General features: G+C 49.6%; 1 protein-coding gene across 2 annotated transcripts in view; it reads left to right on the top strand.

Moving 5' to 3' along the window:
* Window positions 1-7,583: 7,583 nt before the first annotated feature.
* ACOXL (acyl-CoA oxidase like) overlaps window positions 7,584-19,765 on the top strand; it is an 804,481-nt gene continuing 792,299 nt past the window's right edge. The window contains exon 1 of one of the 2 annotated variants that reach the window (XM_077283134.1): window positions 7,584-7,895. In XM_077283134.1, the coding sequence (XP_077139249.1) occupies window positions 7,645-7,895 (251 nt within the window). In that variant the 5' untranslated portion in view covers window positions 7,584-7,644. The remainder of the gene's footprint in view (window positions 7,896-19,765) is intronic. The other variant, XM_077283133.1, reaches the window with a different exon arrangement.

Consider the following 19,765-nt stretch of genomic DNA (forward strand, 5'->3'; position numbering starts at 1 on the left):
GGGTCTCTAATTTGGATTTTGTAGGGGGGGGGGAGGGATGTTGAAGTTATATTGTTATTTAACACTGTCATATTATTGCACTATTATTGGAATGGTATGATTTGTACTGTCTTGAAAAATCTAATAAACAGATTTTGAAAAAAACAAAAAACTCATTAGTTATGACACCTGACCTGTTGAGTAGAGAACTGCCTTGTATAACCACCATTTTCTCTTCTTATATTACACACAACTTGAGTTACAATGGTGGTCACACACTGCATATCTATGCTCACCTGCACAGGTGTCAGAAATAGTGAATTCATGAGCCTGTATGTTTATCATGATTTCATTATTTCTGACACCTGACTTGATGAGTATAGATTGTGTGACAGTGATTGTCTCTTCAGTTTGTGTCCAATGGATACAGGAGAAGAGAATCATGATGCAATGACGTCAACAAGCTTACCAATAAAGCAACATGGCTGCCATTACTAGCAGTATGTGGCCATGTTGTATAACAGTATTTGTAAGCCAAAACAAGGAGTGGAACAATTAGAGGTAAATTATGATATTAACATAATAACTAGCACATCTGCTTTTATCACCCACTCCTGGTTTTGGATTACAAAAACTGATATTAAATACAGACCAAGTACTGCCAGTTTTAGGACAGCCTGGGTTTGGAGAGGAAAAAGATAGGAGACACTGTCAACTCAACCAAAACTAAAGTTTATTAATGAGAAATATTATAAAGTTTATTAATGAGAAATATTATTATCATTGTAGAAAATAACTGGTACATATCGAATTACAACAGGACTTTTACACTACATTGTCTTGCCATGAGACACGTCCAATATCTGAATCAAAAAAGGCCACAAATTGGTCCCGCATGTGGCCAACTGCTGCAGTTGACCGCAGAGGGTGATGCTGGAAATCGGGCAGTGGGTGTGCAACTGGTTCATCCAGTTCAATGTTGGGTTGCTCCTTAACCATTATATAATTATGCAGAACCACACAGGCTTTGACCACCTCGTCGACTGTTTCCACTTTTAGATTTATGGCTGATGCAAGAATGCGCCATTTAGCGACCAGAATGCCAAAGGTACACTCCACTGTTCTTCGGGCCCTGGTCAGTCTGTAGTTAAAGATCCTTCTAGTCTGGTTCAAGTCCCGACTGGAATAGGGCTTCAGTAGGTTTTCACACATCTGAAAGGCCTCATCCCCAACCATAACAAATGGCATCAGTGGTCCTTGAGTGTTGGGAAGAGGTTGTGGCGGGGGAAAATTGAAATTTTTGCCATACACATGGCGGCCCATATCCGAGTTCTTGAAAGTCTGTGAATCGTTGCCACGGCCAAAAGCTCCAATGTCCACGGCGATGAAGCGACAGTTCGCATCGGCTATTGCCATGAGCACAACAGAAAAATATTTTTTGTAATTGAAGTACTCCGATCCTGTTCTGGCTGGTTTGATAATGCGAATGTGCTTTCCATCCACCGCTCCTAAACAGTTGGGGAAATCACACTCACTCCAGAATTTCTCCGCAATTTCTAGCCACATGTCCAAGGTGGGTAGGGGTATAAACTCATCCCAGAGTACATTCCACAAAGCCTGGCAGGTGTCCGGACAGGGTGGATATTCCAAGCCGGTATTGGAAGTGGAGGGATGATAAACTCTCTCCGGTGGCCAGAAATCTGTACGAAAAACAAACACAAAAACCATTACAATCTATTCTTTTTATGGTGTGGTTACGCTAAAGAAAGGAAAATACCCAAAAAATACATGTCAGAAAACAGTAAATTTGGACTATCACTGGTTTAGATTTGGAACGTACCTTAATGTAACCAGCAGACGTTCCTCGGGTGGAATCGCTTTACGGAGCTGGGTGTCCTGTCGCCGTATGGTTCCTTGGACACGAGACAGCAAATCCATGAATGAGTCTTGCGACATTCGTGTGTATTCCTGGAATTTCTCCGTGTTGGCATTAAGCTCGGCATAGAGCGTGTGGTAGGCTCCACGGCTCTCACGTAGTTCGATAATGGGGTGGCTACAAAAACGCCACGTTGTCTCCTTCTCCATCTTTGGTGATTTCTGTCTTGCTTCCAAGCGAAAGCACAGGCAAGAAACAGCTTGAAGCTGAAATCCAGGTTGAAATAAAAGCTCTCCATGCGAAGATCCATCATGACACAGGACACAGTAGCAAACTGTTAAAATTTCAGTAGCCCTAGGGTCTATCTATAGAGATCCCATAATACACGCCCTCTGTAATCCCATTGGCGGTGTCTGGTTATCTTGATTTTTCTCTTGTGAAATTTCTCATCATGCGCACCAAAAACGCAAACGCAGGAAAAAAACACATGTAAACGCATACAAACGCGGCGGTTTTTTTAACCGCATGCGTCAACGCATGCGTCAAAAAAAGCCACGTTTGTACGCATTTACATGCGTTTTTTCCACCACTTGCGGATGCGTTTTAAACGCTGCAGATTTAAACGCAAATGTGAAACTAGCCTTAAAGAAACACTCAAAAACATCACTAGTATTTTATTGCACCACCTCTGGCTTTTATAACAGCTTGCGGTCTCTGAGGCATGGACTTAATAAGTGTCAAACAGTACTAACAGTACTCTTCATCAATCTGTCTCCAACCTTCTCTGATTGCTGTTGCCAGATCAGCTCTGCAGGTTGGAGCCTTGTCATGGACCATTTCCTTCAACTTCCACCAAAGATTTTCAATTGGATTGAGATCCGGACTATTTGCAGGCCATGACATTGACCTTATGTGTCTTTTTTCAAGGAATGTTTTCATAATTTTTGCTCTATGGTAGGATGCATTATTATCTTGAAAAATGATTTCATCCAGCGACTGTACCTTCCACCCACCAATTATATGAGAACGTAGACCTGTTCAACTAGGTAGCTGGAATTGTGGCATCAGTGAATTGTACTCAAAAGGCATTCAAAGAAACCTGGTGTCCATGGACCCACTTCAGGACTTTTTATACACTCAAGCAGGCCTAAAGTAGCATAATTAAATTACAACAATAAGATTCTGAAAATACTCGTGCAACTAACTTTATTTTATTGTTCAACTAACCAAATCTTCAAGTTAGTTAAATTTTTAGTCAGATTGATGACATTAAACTGTTGCATATTAATGCTATTGACTTGTGGGGTTAGTTAAAATACGGTTTCTTATTCCATCCTTTAGTACAACCCTGTGCGGCTGTGTTAGGATTAAAACAGGGTACGATATTTGGTGCTTGTAAGGTAATTATAATCTGTTGCACTCTATTCTGTTTTTCTTGTTTCTGTACCTATTTAATACTTTCAATAAAAAGACCATTGAAATGAAAAATGATTTCATCATCCCCAAACATCCTTTCAATTGATGGGATAAGAAGTGTCCAAAATATCAACATAATACTTGTACATTTACTGAATATGTAATGACAGCCATCTCCCCAGTGCCTTTACCTGACATGCAGCCCCATATCATCAATGACTGTGGAAATTTTCATGTTCTCTTCAGGCAGTCATCTTTATAAATCTCATTGGAACGGCACCAAACAAAATTTCCAGCATCATCACCTTGCCCAATGCAGATTCGTGATTCATCACTGAATATGACTTTCATCCAGTCATCCACAGTTCACGTTTGCTTTTCCTTAGCCCATTGTAACCTTGTTTTTTTCTGTTAATGATGGCTTTCGTTTAGCTTTTTTGTATGTAAATCCCATTTCCTTTAGGCGGTTTCTTACAGTTCGGTCAGAAGTTCACTCCAGTTTCCACCCATTCGTTCCTCATTTGTTTTGTTGGGCATTTCCTGCTTTGGAGACATATTGCTTGAAGTTTCCGGTCTTGACTCTTTGATGTCTTCCTTGGTCTTCCAGTATGTTTGCCTTTAACAACCTTCCCATGTTGTTTGTATTTGGTCCATATTTTAGACACAGCTGACTGTGAACAACCAACATCTTATGCAACATTGCGTGATGATTTACCCTCTTTTAAGAGTTTGATAATCCTTTCCTTTATTTCAATTGCCATCTCTCGTGTTGGAGCCATGATTCATGTCAGTCCACTTGGTGCAACAGCTCTCCAATGTGTGATCACTCCTTTTTAGATGCAGACTAACACGAGCAGATCTAATTTGATGCACGTGTTATTTTTAGTTATGTAAATTTACAGGGTGATTCCATAATTTTTTCCTCAGAACTGAGTGATTACATAATTTTTCCCCTATGCTTGGTTAAAAAAAAGTAACCATTACTGACTACCACATTTTTTGTTCTTGATTTCTTTTAATGTTTCTTAAAGCCAGAAAGTTGCCATTTGAAATGACTTTAGTTTTGTGGCATGTGTGTGAACTGCTTTTTTTCTACAAAATTAAGCAACTGAATGAACATCCTCCAAGGCCGGTGACTCCATGATTTTTGCCAGGGGTTGTACACATTTGAAACTGCTTTAAATGTGCAAGGAAGAAATAAGCAACATGTGGTTGAAATTACAGAAATCTCAGTCACTTTGCTGGGACTGTAAAATGCTGCGTTTTTTTTTGTTTGTTTGTTTTTTTTTTGGGGGGGGCAAAAAACGTGATGTGTGAACACAGCCTTATAGTTATAATGTCCATCTTTACGCTTAACTACAATAGTAATGAACCCCTCCCCAGAGGCCATCTATTATGCCTTGATACAGTTGAAATGTCAAAAATGTTGGCCCCATAAATGAATAATTTATGAGGCCACATGCATTAATAAATTCCCCCAATATAGCATAATGTCCACGATTCTGTCCCACAATAACAATATAGTCATAATATCAACCTATGTGGTCTCTTACAATATATTGTCCCTCTCTCTGGCCTACATACAGTATAATATTCTCAGTGTGGTAGAATGTCACCCTCTCCGGCCCCCATATAGTATAATGTCCCCCTTTATAAAGTATAAGCTTCCCCTTTCTGGCCTCCATTCTGAATAATGTCCCCCTTTCTGGCCCCCATGCAATATAATTTACCCCTTTCTGGTGGTCAAAGAGCTAAAAGCAATCCTATCCACCAAGTGTCAGACTGGGGTGCGAAGAACCCACCAGAATACAACTTCAGGGCCCCCCTTTTCAGCTAAATGCAAAAGTAACATCCTCAATCACATTTATATAACAATGAACTGGGTAGATTGGTAAATGAATAAGATGCTGCCTTTGTCTGTACATAGTGATTCATGTACCGTATATTGTGCCAAGTACTGCTCATCAGTTTCAGACTGATGACAGCATCTTATCATTCAATCTACCCAGTTTAATCGCACAGCGTTTTCTCCTATGCTCGGTGGCTCTGCCGGGGCTTTCATCAACAGGGCATAGACTGTAATGATGCACACAGTCACCTATTGGAGGCGGACAGTAGGACACACATGCCCGTTTTGCAGGGGGTTCAGAAGACCTGACAAAGCCACTGAACGTAGAAGAAAACGCTGTGTGAACCCAGCCTTACACTCAGTCTCGGACTGGCCCACAGGGTAACAGGGGAATCCCCCGATGGGCCCCTGTGTAGATCTGGGCCCTCAACCCCACTGTATGGGCAGTACTTGGCATAATTCACTTGATTCACTCTGAACAGAAAAAAGCAGCATCTCAGCATTCATTAAACTGCTCAGTTTATTATTATATAGAGATATACGTAAATTTGTGAACGAAGGTAGTATAATGTTTGCATGCAGGTGAAAAATCCCCCCCGCCCCCAAGTCAATGTTAGGCTACGTTCACATTAGCGTTGTGCGCCGCAGCGTCGGGCGCTGCAGCGTCGCCGCATGCGTCATGCGCCCCTATATTTAACATGGGGACGCATGGACATGCGTTGTGTTGCGTTTTGTGACACATGCGTCTTTTTGGGCGCATGCGTCAGGGCGCAGAGGACGCAGCAAGTTGCGTCCAAAATCATGAAAAAAAAGGACGCATGCGTCACAAAACAATGCGTTTTGCATGCGTTGTGCGTTGCGTCGCCGACGCAACACACAACAACGCAAATGTGAACGTAGCCTTAGGCTACTTTCACACTAGTGTTGTTTGCAATATGTCGCAATGCATCGTTCAGGAGAAAAAAACGCATTCTGCAAAGTTGTCTGCGTTTTTTCCCCATAGACTTACATTACCGACGCTTTGCGTCGTATCGCCACACGTCGCAACCGTCATGCGACGGTTGCGTCGTGTTTTGGCGGACCATCGGCACAAAAAAAGTTACATGTAACTTTTTTTATGCCGACGGTCCGCCAAAACACGACGCAACCGTCACACAATGGGTGCGAGGTGTGGCGATACGTCACAATGCGTTGGTAATGTAAGTCTGGGGAAAAAACGCATCCTGCAGAGAACTTTGCAGGATGCGTTTTTTTCTCCTGAACGACGCATTGCGACGTATTGCAAACGACGCTAGTGTGAAAGTAGCCTATGAGAAAATGCAGGATCCTGCAAATTTCTTTGCAGGATCTTGCATTCTCAAAAATCGACGGATTGTGACGTGACACAAAAGACGGAAGTGTGAAAGTAGCAGGCTACTTTCACATTTCCGTCTTTTGCCAAGCGTTGCAATGCGTCGTTCTGGTGAGAAAACGCATCCTGCAAAGTTGCCCGCAGGATGCGTTTTTCCTCATAGACTTGTATTACCGACACATTGCAACGTACGTTCCATACGTCGTGCACTGGATGCGTCGGTTTTTGGCAGACCATCATAGCGAAAAAACGTTCAAGGGAACGTTTTTTCGTACGTCGGGTCCTGTAATTTTAAGTACGCAGGCACGGCCGGAACTCCACTCCCTCCTCCCTGGGACTTTACTATGGGCAGCGGACGCGTTGAAACACTGCGTCCGCTGCCCACGTTGCACAAAATTTTCACAACGTCCGTCAGTATGTCGCGCAGACGCTTAGCGACGGCCGCGTACCGACGGACGTTGGAGTTTTTTAGCACAACGTGGGCAGCGGACACAGTGTTTCAACGCGTCCGCTGCCCATAGTAAAGTCCCAGGGAGGAGGGGGAGGAGTTACGGCCGGGCATGCGCAGTAAAACATGCAGGACACAATGTACGAAAAAACATTCCCTTGAACGTTTATTTGCTACGATGGTCCGCCAAAGGCTACTTTCACATTAGCGTCGTGCACTGCACGTCGCAATGCGATGTTGCGGCGCACCGACATATACTGTGGAAGCGCCGCACATTGGAGGCAGCGGATGCTGTTTTTCAATGCATCCGCTGCCCCATTGTGAGGTGCGGGGAGGCGGGGACGGAGCTCCGGCCACGCATGCGTGGTCGGAAATGCTGGACACGACGCACCAAAAAACGTTACATGCAACGTTTTTTGGTGGCGAAGGTCCGATGCAAGCAACCGTCGCACTGCGTCGCTAATCAGAGTCTGTAGAGAAAAAATGCATCCTGCAAGCACTTTTGCAGGATGCGTTTTTTCTGCAAAACGACGCATGGCGACGTGCAGTGCACGACGCTAGTGTGAAAGTAGCCTACGTACCGTCAGAACAGCTTCCATGGACGTGATAACCTGACAGAAAAGCTTCCGTGGAAGTGGAGACCTGAGAGAAAAGTTTCTGTGGAAGTGGTAACCAGCCAGAAAAGCTCTCTGAGCCCGGGAGCCCGAGCACGGGGCGCGCGCACCATGACCAGATCCGCTTGGTGGCGCGTCCACGGCAGAGTACACAGCCCGGAGCGCGGGGCAGGAGGAGTGACGGGAGCGGCACACAGAAGCAGCACAGAGAAGCTCCGCCGCCCGGGCTCCAGTCCTGCACACAACATGGAGAGACAGGAGGCGGACATGGGCTCCCTGACCAGATTCTTGGACGGAGACTTCTGGGAAATGAAGAACGAGCTGCGGAGACAGATCGCGGGGAGCCCTCTCTTCCAGCAGAGGTAATGGGTTCACAGCAGGGGTTCTGTGGGTCCGGGCTCAGCTGTGTGATGCCCACAGTGGGCCTGTCACACTGAACATCGCCCATCCCAGGTGTGTGCTGGGAAGCTCAGGTGTCAGTCACCGCCCCCCGGGGGTCTACTCCTGGCTGTGTGTCTGTACCTAGCCCCCTGTGCTGCCAGGAGATGCGGAGAGCTGAGCTGTCAGGACAGGTGGCATCTGGAGAAGTTCTGCTGCTATTGTCTCATCATTGTGAAGCTGGTGGTATGATGCCAGCTCCGGTACAGGTCTGCCCACGGTGCCTACCATTCATACTGTCTGGGGACTAGGAGAGTGATGAGCGGCACCAGTGGGGGATACACCAGGCTCCTCTCAGTAACAGGTGCTTGTCTCCTGTCAGTAGTGGTGGCATCTACACCAGGCTCCTCTCAGTAACCGTGCTTGTCTCCTGGCAGTAGTGGTGGCATCTACACCAGGCTCCTCTCAGTAACTGTGCTTGTCTCCTGTCAGTAGTGGTGGCATCTACACCAGGCTCCTCTCAGTAACAGTGCTTGTCTCCTGTCAGTAGTGGTGGCATCTACACCAGGCTCCTCTCAGTAACAGTGCTTGTCTCCTGTCAGTAGTGGCGGCATCTACACCAGGCTCCTCTCAGTAACAGTGCTTGTCTCCTGTCAGTAGTGGTGGCATCTACACCAGGCTCCTCTCAGTAACAGTGCTTGTCTCCTGTCAGTAGTGGCGGCATCTACACCAGGCTCCTCTCAGTAACAGTGCTTGTCTCCTGTCAGTAGTGGCGGCATCTACACCAGGCTCCTCTCAGTAACAGTGCTTGTCTCCTGTCAGTAGTGGCGGCATCTACACCAGGCTCCTCTCAGTAACAGTGCTTGTCTCCTGTCACTAGTGGCGGCATCTACACCAGGCTCCTCTCAGTAACAGTGCTTGTCTCCTGTCAGTAGTGGCGGCATCTACACCAGGCTCCTCTCAGTAACAGTGCTTGTCTCCTGTCAGTAGTGGCGGCATCTACACCAGGCTCCTCTCAGTAACAGTGCTTGTCTCCTGTCACTAGTGGCGGCATCTACACCAGGCTCCTCTCAGTAACAGTGCTTGTCTCCTGTCAGTAGTGGCGGCATCTACACCAGGCTCCTCTCAGTAACCGTGCTTGTCTCCTGTCAGTAGTGGTGGCATCTACACCAGGCTCCTCTCAGTAACAGGTGCTTGTCTCCTGTCAGTAGTGGCGGCATCTACACCAGGCTCCTCTCAGTAACAGTGCTTGTCTCCTGTCAGTAGTGGCGGCATCTACACCAGGCTCCTCTCAGTAACAGTGCTTGTCTCCTGTCAGTAGTGGCGGCATCTACACCAGGCTCCTCTCAGTAACCGTGCTTGTCTCCTGTCAGTAGTGGCGGCATCTACACCAGGCTCCTCTCAGTAACAGGTGCTTGTCTCCTGTCAGTAGTGGTGGCATCTACACCAGGCTCCTCTCAGTAACAGGTGCTTGTCTCCTGTCAGTAGTGGCGGCATCTACACCAGGCTCCTCTCAGTAACAGTGCTTGTCTCCTGTCAGTAGTGGCGGCATCTACACCAGGCTCCTCTCAGTAACAGTGCTTGTCTCCTGTCAGTAGTGGCGGCATCTACACCAGGCTCCTCTCAGTAACAGTGCTTGTCTCCTGTCAGTAGTGGTGGCATCTACACCAGGCTCCTCTCAGTAACAGGTGCTTGTCTCCTGTCAGTAGTGGCGGCATCTACACCAGGCTCCTCTCAGTAACAGTGCTTGTCTCCTGTCAGTAGTGGCGGCATCTACACCAGGCTCCTCTCAGTAACCGTGCTTGTCTCCTGTCAGTAGTGGCGGCATCTACACCAGGCTCCTCTCAGTAACAGTGCTTGTCTCCTGTCAGTAGTGGCGGCATCTACACCAGGCTCCTCTCAGTAACAGTGCTTGTCTCCTGTCAGTAGTGGCGGCATCTACACCAGGCTCCTCTCAGTAACAGTGCTTGTCTCCTGTCAGTAGTGGCGGCATCTACACCAGGCTCCTCTCAGTAACCGTGCTTGTCTCCTGTCAGTAGTGGTGGCATCTACACCAGGCTCCTCTCAGTAACAGGTGCTTGTCTCCTGTCAGTAGTGGCGGCATCTACACCAGGCTCCTCTCAGTAACAGTGCTTGTCTCCTGTCAGTAGTGGCGGCATCTACACCAGGCTCCTCTCAGTAACAGGTGCTTGTCTCCTGTCAGTAGTGGCGGCATCTACACCAGGCTCCTCTCAGTAACAGTGCTTGTCTCCTGTCAGTAGTGGCGGCATCTACACCAGGCTCCTCTCAGTAACAGTGCTTGTCTCCTGTCAGTAGTGGTGGCATCTACACCAGGCTCCTCTCAGTAACAGGTGCTTGTCTCCTGTCAGTAGTGGCGGCATCTACACCAGGCTCCTCTCAGTAACAGTGCTTGTCTCCTGTCAGTAGTGGCGGCATCTACACCAGGCTCCTCTCAGTAACCGTGCTTGTCTCCTGTCAGTAGTGGCGGCATCTACACCAGGCTCCTCTCAGTAACAGTGCTTGTCTCCTGTCAGTAGTGGCGGCATCTACACCAGGCTCCTCTCAGTAACAGTGCTTGTCTCCTGTCAGTAGTGGCGGCATCTACACCAGGCTCCTCTCAGTAACAGTGCTTGTCTCCTGTCAGTAGTGGCGGCATCTACACCAGGCTCCTCTCAGTAACCGTGCTTGTCTCCTGTCAGTAGTGGTGGCATCTACACCAGGCTCCTCTCAGTAACAGGTGCTTGTCTCCTGTCAGTAGTGGCGGCATCTACACCAGGCTCCTCTCAGTAACAGTGCTTGTCTCCTGTCAGTAGTGGCGGCATCTACACCAGGCTCCTCTCAGTAACAGGTGCTTGTCTCCTGTCAGTAGTGGCGGCATCTACACCAGGCTCCTCTCAGTAACAGTGCTTGTCTCCTGTCAGTAGTGGCGGCATCTACACCAGGCTCCTCTCAGTAACAGTGCTTGTCTCCTGTCACTAGTGGTGGCATCTACACCAGGCTCCTCTCAGTAACAGTGCTTGTCTCCTGTCAGTAGTGGCGGCATCTACACCAGGCTCCTCTCAGTAACCGTGCTTGTCTCCTGTCAGTAGTGGCGGCATCTACACCAGGCTCCTCTCAGTAACAGGTGCTTGTCTCCTGTCAGTAGTGGTGGCATCTACACCAGGCTCCTCTCAGTAACAGGTGCTTGTCTCCTGTCAGTAGTGGCGGCATCTACACCAGGCTCCTCTCAGTAACAGTGCTTGTCTCCTGTCAGTAGTGGCGGCATCTACACCAGGCTCCTCTCAGTAACAGTGCTTGTCTCCTGTCAGTAGTGGTGGCATCTACACCAGGCTCCTCTCAGTAACAGGTGCTTGTCTCCTGTCAGTAGTGGCGGCATCTACACCAGGCTCCTCTCAGTAACAGTGCTTGTCTCCTGTCAGTAGTGGCGGCATCTACACCAGGCTCCTCTCAGTAACCGTGCTTGTCTCCTGTCAGTAGTGGCGGCATCTACACCAGGCTCCTCTCAGTAACAGTGCTTGTCTCCTGTCAGTAGTGGCGGCATCTACACCAGGCTCCTCTCAGTAACAGTGCTTGTCTCCTGTCAGTAGTGGCGGCATCTACACCAGGCTCCTCTCAGTAACAGTGCTTGTCTCCTGTCAGTAGTGGCGGCATCTACACCAGGCTCCTCTCAGTAACCGTGCTTGTCTCCTGTCAGTAGTGGTGGCATCTACACCAGGCTCCTCTCAGTAACAGGTGCTTGTCTCCTGTCAGTAGTGGCGGCATCTACACCAGGCTCCTCTCAGTAACAGTGCTTGTCTCCTGTCAGTAGTGGCGGCATCTACACCAGGCTCCTCTCAGTAACAGGTGCTTGTCTCCTGTCAGTAGTGGCGGCATCTACACCAGGCTCCTCTCAGTAACAGTGCTTGTCTCCTGTCAGTAGTGGCGGCATCTACACCAGGCTCCTCTCAGTAACAGTGCTTGTCTCCTGTCACTAGTGGTGGCATCTACACCAGGCTCCTCTCAGTAACAGTGCTTGTCTCCTGTCAGTAGTGGCGGCATCTACACCAGGCTCCTCTCAGTAACCGTGCTTGTCTCCTGTCAGTAGTGGTGGCATCTACACCAGGCTCCTCTCAGTAACAGTGCTTGTCTCCTGTCAGTAGTGGCGGCATCTACACCAGGCTCCTCTCAGTAACAGTGCTTGTCTCCTGTCAGTAGTGGCGGCATCTACACCAGGCTCCTCTCAGTAACAGTGCTTGTCTCCTGTCAGTAGTGGTGGCATCTACACCAGGCTCCTCTCAGTAACAGTGCTTGTCTCCTGTCAGTAGTGGCGGCATCTACACCAGGCTCCTCTCAGTAACAGTGCTTGTCTCCTGTCAGTAGTGGCGGCATCTACACCAGGCTCCTCTCAGTAACAGTGCTTGTCTCCTGTCACTAGTGGTGGCATCTACACCAGGCTCCTCTCAGTAACAGTGCTTGTCTCCTGTCAGTAGTGGCGGCATCTACACCAGGCTCCTCTCAGTAACCGTGCTTGTCTCCTGTCAGTAGTGGTGGCATCTACACCAGGCTCCTCTCAGTAACAGGTGCTTGTCTCCTGTCAGTAGTGGCGGCATCTACACCAGGCTCCTCTCAGTAACCGTGCTTGTCTCCTGTCAGTAGTGGCGGCATCTACACCAGGCTCCTCTCAGTAACAGTGCTTGTCTCCTGTCAGTAGTGGCGGCATCTACACCAGGCTCCTCTCAGTAACAGTGCTTGTCTCCTGTCAGTAGTGGCGGCATCTACACCAGGCTCCTCTCAGTAACAGTGCTTGTCTCCTGTCAGTAGTGGCGGCATCTACACCAGGCTCCTCTCAGTAACCGTGCTTGTCTCCTGTCAGTAGTGGTGGCATCTACACCAGGCTCCTCTCAGTAACAGGTGCTTGTCTCCTGTCAGTAGTGGCGGCATCTACACCAGGCTCCTCTCAGTAACAGTGCTTGTCTCCTGTCAGTAGTGGCGGCATCTACACCAGGCTCCTCTCAGTAACAGGTGCTTGTCTCCTGTCAGTAGTGGCGGCATCTACACCAGGCTCCTCTCAGTAACAGTGCTTGTCTCCTGTCAGTAGTGGCGGCATCTACACCAGGCTCCTCTCAGTAACAGGTGCTTGTCTCCTGTCAGTAGTGGCGGCATCTACACCAGGCTCCTCTCAGTAACAGTGCTTGTCTCCTGTCAGTAGTGGCGGCATCTACACCAGGCTCCTCTCAGTAACAGTGCTTGTCTCCTGTCACTAGTGGTGGCATCTACACCAGGCTCCTCTCAGTAACAGTGCTTGTCTCCTGTCAGTAGTGGCGGCATCTACACCAGGCTCCTCTCAGTAACCGTGCTTGTCTCCTGTCAGTAGTGGTGGCATCTACACCAGGCTCCTCTCAGTAACAGTGCTTGTCTCCTGTCAGTAGTGGCGGCATCTACACCAGGCTCCTCTCAGTAACAGTGCTTGTCTCCTGTCAGTAGTGGCGGCATCTACACCAGGCTCCTCTCAGTAACAGTGCTTGTCTCCTGTCAGTAGTGGCGGCATCTACACCAGGCTCCTCTCAGTAACAGTGCTTGTCTCCTGTCAGTAGTGGCGGCATCTACACCAGGCTCCTCTCAGTAACAGTGCTTGTCTCCTGTCAGTAGTGGCGGCATCTACACCAGGCTCCTCTCAGTAACAGTGCTTGTCTCCTGTCACTAGTGGTGGCATCTACACCAGGCTCCTCTCAGTAACAGTGCTTGTCTCCTGTCACTAGTGGCGGCATCTACACCAGGCTCCTCTCAGTAACCGTGCTTGTCTCCTGTCAGTAGTGGTGGCATCTACACCAGGCTCCTCTCAGTAACAGTGCTTGTCTCCTGTCAGTAGTGGCGGCATCTACACCAGGCTCCTCTCAGTAACAGTGCTTGTCTCCTGTCAGTAGTGGCGGCATCTACACCAGGCTCCTCTCAGTAACAGTGCTTGTCTCCTGTCAGTAGTGGTGGCATCTACACCAGGCTCCTCTCAGTAACAGGTGCTTGTCTCCTGTCAGTAGTGGCGGCATCTACACCAGGCTCCTCTCAGTAACAGGTGCTTGTCTCCTGTCAGTAGTGGTGGCATCTACACCAGGCTCCTCTCAGTAACAGGTGCTTGTCTCCTGTCAGTAGTGGTGGCATCTACACCGGGCTCCTCTCAGTAACAGTGCTTGTCTCCTGTCAGTAGTGGCGGCATCTACACCAGGCTCCTCTCAGTAACCGTGCTTGTCTCCTGTCAGTAGTGGTGGCATCTACACCAGGCTCCTCTCAGTAACAGGTGCTTGTCTCCTGTCAGTAGTGGTGGCATCTACACCAGGCTCCTCTCAGTAACAGGTGCTTGTCTCCTGTCAGTAGTGGCGGCATCTACACCAGGCTCCTCTCAGTAACCGTGCTTGTCTCCTGTCAGTAGTGGTGGCATCTACACCAGGCTCCTCTCAGTAACAGGTGCTTGTCTCCTGTCAGTAGTGGTGGCATCTACACCAGGCTCCTCTCAGTAACAGGTGCTTGTCTCCTGTCAGTAGTGGCGACATCTACACCAGGCTCCTCTCAGTAACAGTGCTTGTCTCCTGTCAGTAGTGGCGGCATCTACACCAGGCTTCTCTCAGTAACAGTGCTTGTCTCCTGTCAGTAGTGGCGGCATCTACACCGGGCTCCTCTCAGTAACAGTGCTTGTCTCCTGTCAGTAGTGGCGGCATCTACACCAGGCTTCTCTCAGTAACAGTGCTTGTCTCCTGTCAGTAGTGGCGGCATCTACACCAGGCTCCTCTCAGTAACAGTGCTTGTCTCCTGTCAGTAGTGGTGGCATCTACACCAGGCTCCTCTCAGTAACAGTGCTTGTCTCCTGTCAGTAGTGGCGGCATCTACACCAGGCTCCTCTCAGTAACAGTGCTTGTCTCCTGTCAGTAGTGGTGGCATCTACACCAGGCTCCTCTCAGTAACAGTGCTTGTCTCCTGTCAGTAGTGGCGACATCTACACCAGGCTCCTCTCAGTAACAGGTGCTTGTCTCCTGTCAGTAGTGGTGGCATCTACACCAGGCTCCTCTCAGTAACAGGTGCTTGTCTCCTGTCAGTAGTGGTGGCATCTACACCAGGCTCCTCTCAGTAACAGGTGCTTGTCTCCTGTCAGTAGTGGCGACATCTACACCAGGCTCCTCTCAGTAACAGTGCTTGTCTCCTGTCAGTAGTGGCGGCATCTACACCAGGCTTCTCTCAGTAACAGTGCTTGTCTCCTGTCAGTAGTGGCGGCATCTACACCGGGCTCCTCTCAGTAACAGTGCTTGTCTCCTGTCAGTAGTGGCGACATCTACACCAGGCTCCTCTCAGTAACCGTGCTTGTCTCCTGTCAGTAGTGGTGGCATCTACACCGGGCTCCTCTCAGTAACAGTGCTTGTCTCCTGTCAGTAGTGGTGGCATCTACACCGGGCTCCTCTCAGTAACAGTGCTTGTCTCCTGTCAGTAGTGGCGGCATCTACACCAGGCTCCTCTCAGTAACAGGTGCTTGTCTCCTGTCAGTAGTGGCGGCATCTACACCAGGCTCCTCTCAGTAACAGTGCTTGTCTCCTGTCAGTAGTGGTGGCATCTACACCAGGCTCCTCTCAGTAACAGTGCTTGTCTCCTGTCAGTAGTGGTGGCATCTACACCAGGCTCCTCTCAGTAACAGTGCTTGTCTCCTGTCAGTAGTGGCGGCATCTACACCAGGCTCCTCTCAGTAACAGGTGCTTGTCTCCTGTCAGTAGTGGTGGCATCTACACCAGGCTCCTCTCAGTAACAGTGCTTGTCTCCTGTCAGTAGTGGCGGCATCTACACCAGGCTCCTCTCAGTAACAGTGCTTGTCTCCTGTCAGTAGTGGCGGCATCTACACCAGGCTCCTCTCAGTAACAGGTGCTTGTCTCCTGTCAGTAGTGGCGGCATCTACACCAGGCTCCTCTCAGTAACAGGTGCTTGTCTCCCGGCAGTACTGGTGGCATCTACACCAGGCTCCTCTCAGTAACAGTGCTTGTCTCCCAGCAATACTGGTGGCATCTACACCAGGCTCCTCTCAGTAACAGTGCTTGTCTCCTGTCAGTAGTGGCGGCATCTACACCAGGCTCCTCTCAGTAACAGGTGCTTGTCTCCTGTCAGTAGTGGCGGCATCTACACCAGGCTCCTCTCAGTAACAGGTGCTTGTCTCCCGGCAGTACTGGTGGCATCTACACCAGGCTCCTCTCAGTAACAGTGCTTGTCTCCCAGCAATACTGGTGGCATCTACACCAGGCTCCTCTCAGTAACAGTGCTTGTCTCCCAGCAATACTGGTGGCATCTACACCAGGCTCCTCTCAGTAACAGTGCTTGTCTCCCGGCAGTACTGGTGGCATCTACACCAGGCTCCTCTCAGTAACAGTGCTTGTCTCCTGTCAGTAGTGGCGGCATCTACACCAGGCTCCTCTCAGTAACAGTGCTTGTCTCCCGGCAGTACTGGTGGCATCTACACCAGGCTCCTCTCAGTAACAGTGCTTGTCTCCCGGCAGTACTGGTGGCATCTACACCAGGCTCCTCTCAGTAACAGTGCTTGTCTCCTGTCAGTCCAACTTTTTTATTTTTCCATCAATTTGGCCATGTGAGGGCTTATTTTTTGCGAGACGAGTTGAAATTTTGAATGACATCATTGGTTTTACCATGTCGTGTACTAGAAAACGGGAAAAAAATTCCAAGTGCGGTGAAATTGCAAAAAAAAGTGCAATCCCACACTTGTTTTTTGCTTGGCTTTTTTGCTAGGTTCACTAAATGCTAAAACTGACCTCCCATTATGATTTTCCAGATCCTTACGGGTTCATAGACACCTAACATGACGAGGTTATTTTTTACCTAAGTGGTGAAAAAAAATTCCAAACTTTGCTAAAAAAAAAAAAAAAAAAAATTGCACCATTTTCCGATACCCGTAGCGTCTCCATTTTTCATGATCTGGGGTCGGTTGAGGGCTTATTTTTAGCGTGCCGAGCCAGCGTTTTTAATGATTCCAATTTGGTGCAGATACGTTCTTTTGATCGCCCGTTATTGCATTTTAATGCAATGTCGCTGCGACAAAAAAAACGTAATTCTGGCGTTTCGATTTTTTTTTTCTCGTTACGCCGTTTAGCGATCAGGTTAATGCTTTTTTTTATTGATAGATCAGGCAATTCTGAACGTGGCGATACCAAATATGTGTAGATTTGATTTTTTTTATTGATTTATTTTGATTGGGGCGAAAGGGGGGTGATTTAAACTTTTATGTTTTTTTTTATTTTTTTCACATTTTTTTAAACTTTTTTTTTTTACTTTTGCCATGCTTCAGTAGCCTCCATGGGAGGCTAGAAGCAGGCACAGCGCGATCGGCTCTATGTAGCAGCGATCATAAGATCGCTGCTATACAGCAGAAATGCAGGTGTGCTGTGAGCGCCGACCACAGGGTGGCGCTCACAGCAGGCCGGCATCAGTAACCATAGAGGTCTCAAGGACCTCTATGGTTACCTTCCTGATGCATCGCCGACCCCCGATCATGTGACGGGGGTCGGCGATGACGTCATTTCCGGACGGACGCGGTAGTTAAATGCCGCTGTCTGCGTTTGACAGCGGCATTTAACTAGTTAATAGCGGCGGGTGAATCGCGATTTCACCCGCCGCTATTGCGGGCACATGTCAGCTGTTCAAAACAGCTGACATGTCCCGGCTTTGATGGGGGCTCACCGCGGAGCCCTGCATCAAAGCAGGGGAGCTGACATCAGACGGAATAGTACGTCCGATGTCGGTAAGGGGTTAAGTTTTCCCAGTTTTTTGTGACAAAATTAGGGGTCTCGGCTTATACTCGGGTCGGCTTACACTCTAGTATATACGGTACTTGTTGAAAACAAACTCCTTATCTGATGCATACCTCCCAACCGTCCCGATTTCAGCGGGACAGTCCCGCTTTGGCACCGGGGTCCCGCTGTCCCGCTTCGGGCATTTAAAATCCCGATTTTGCGGCCGCCGGTGAAGCCCCGCCCACTTCCGGGACGTAGAGAGAGCCCGTGGCTGTTTTTTTGTTTTTTTTTTTATAAAAGCTGCCTCCTGACCGCCCGCGAGCCCCCCCCGCCCCCGCCCCCTGTGCGGCGCTGCCACGCTGAAGGAGAGAGCCTGCAGCAATCAAGAAGAAAGGTCAGCGATTCACTACCTCTGGCTGTGTGTGCACGGATCTCCGGCTTCTGCTCTTAGCTGCTATCCCGGCAGAGAAGGAGAGACGGGGGAGGTGCCGGGATAGTGCAGAGCTGTGAGCAGGAGACTGAAGACTTCAGCAGAGAGCTGCACATGGACATCAGCCGCCCCTGCATCACAGAGGAGATTGTGTGTGTGTGTGATGTGTGTGATGGCTGCGTGTGTGTGTGTGTGTGATGGCTGGGTGTGTGTGTGTGATGGCTGTGTGTGTGTGATGGCTGTGTGTGTGTGATGGCTGTGTGTGTGTGATGGCTGTGTGTGTGTGTGATGGCTGTGTGTGTGGTGGCTGTGTGTGTGATGGCTGCGTGTGTGATGGCTGCGTGTGTGATGGCTGCGTGTGTGATGGCTGCGTGTGTGATGGCTGCGTGTGTGATGGCTGCGTGTGTGTGTGTGTGTGTGATGGCTGCGTGTGTGTGGGTGTGATGGCTGCGTGTGTGATGGCTGCGTGTGTGATGGCTGCGTGTGTGTGTGTGTGATGGCTGCGTGTGTGTGGGTGTGATGGCTGCGTGTGTGGGTGTGATGGCTGCGTGTGTGGGTGTGATGGCTGCGTGTGTGGGTGTGATGGCTGCGTGTGTGTGTGATGGCTGCGTGTGTGTGTGTGTGTGATGGCTGCGTGTGTGTGTGATGGCTGCGTGTGTGTGATGGCTGTGTGTGTGTGTGTGTGTGATGTCTGCGTGTGTGTGTGTGATGTCTGCATGTGTGTGTGTGTGATGTCTGCATGTGTGTGTGATGGCTGCGTGTGTGTGATGGCTGCGTGTGTGTGTGTCATGGCTGCGTGTGTGTGTGATGGCTGCGTGTGTGTGTGATGGCTGCGTGTGTGTGATGGCTGCGTGTGTGTGTGATGGCTGCGTGTGTGTGTGTGATGGCTGCGTGTGTGTGTGATGGCTGCGTGTGTGTGTGATGGCTGCGTGTGTGTGTGATGGCTGCGTGTGTGATGCATTTGTGTCAAAGCTGCATGTGTTTGTGAGCTGCGTGCGTGTGTGAGCTGCGTGCGTGTGAGCTGCGTGCCTGTATGTCATTATACAGTATGGAGCATTATGTCCGGTCATTATACAGTATGGAGAATCATGTGCGGTCATTAGACAGTATGGAGCATTATGTGCAGTCATTAGACAGTATGGAGCATCATGTGTGGCCATTATACAGTATGGAGCATCATGTGTGGCCATTATACAGTATGGAGCATCATGTGCGGTCATTATACAGTATGGAGCATCATGTGCGGCCATTATACAGTATGGAGCATCATGTGCGGCCATTATACAGTATGGAGCATCATGTGCGGTCATTATACAGTATGGAGCATCATGTGCGGTCATTATACAGTATGGAGCATCATGTGCGGTCATTATACAGTATGGAGCATCATGTGCGGTCATTATACAGTATGGAGCATCATGTGCGGCCATTATACAGTATGGAGCATCATGTGCGGCCATTATACAGTATGGAGCATCATGTGCGGCCATTATACAGTATGGAGCATCATGTGCGGTCATTATACAGTATGGAGCATCATGTGCGGTCATTAGACAGTATGGAGCATCATGTGCGGCCATTAGACAGTATGGAGCATCATGTGCGGCCATTATACAGTATGGAGCATCATGTGTGGCCATTATACAGTATGGAGCATCATGTGTGGCCATTATAC

The sequence above is a fragment of the Ranitomeya variabilis genome, chromosome 2 (genome assembly GCF_051348905.1).
Source record: "Ranitomeya variabilis isolate aRanVar5 chromosome 2, aRanVar5.hap1, whole genome shotgun sequence".
Classification (NCBI taxonomy): domain Eukaryota; kingdom Metazoa; phylum Chordata; class Amphibia; order Anura; family Dendrobatidae; genus Ranitomeya; species Ranitomeya variabilis.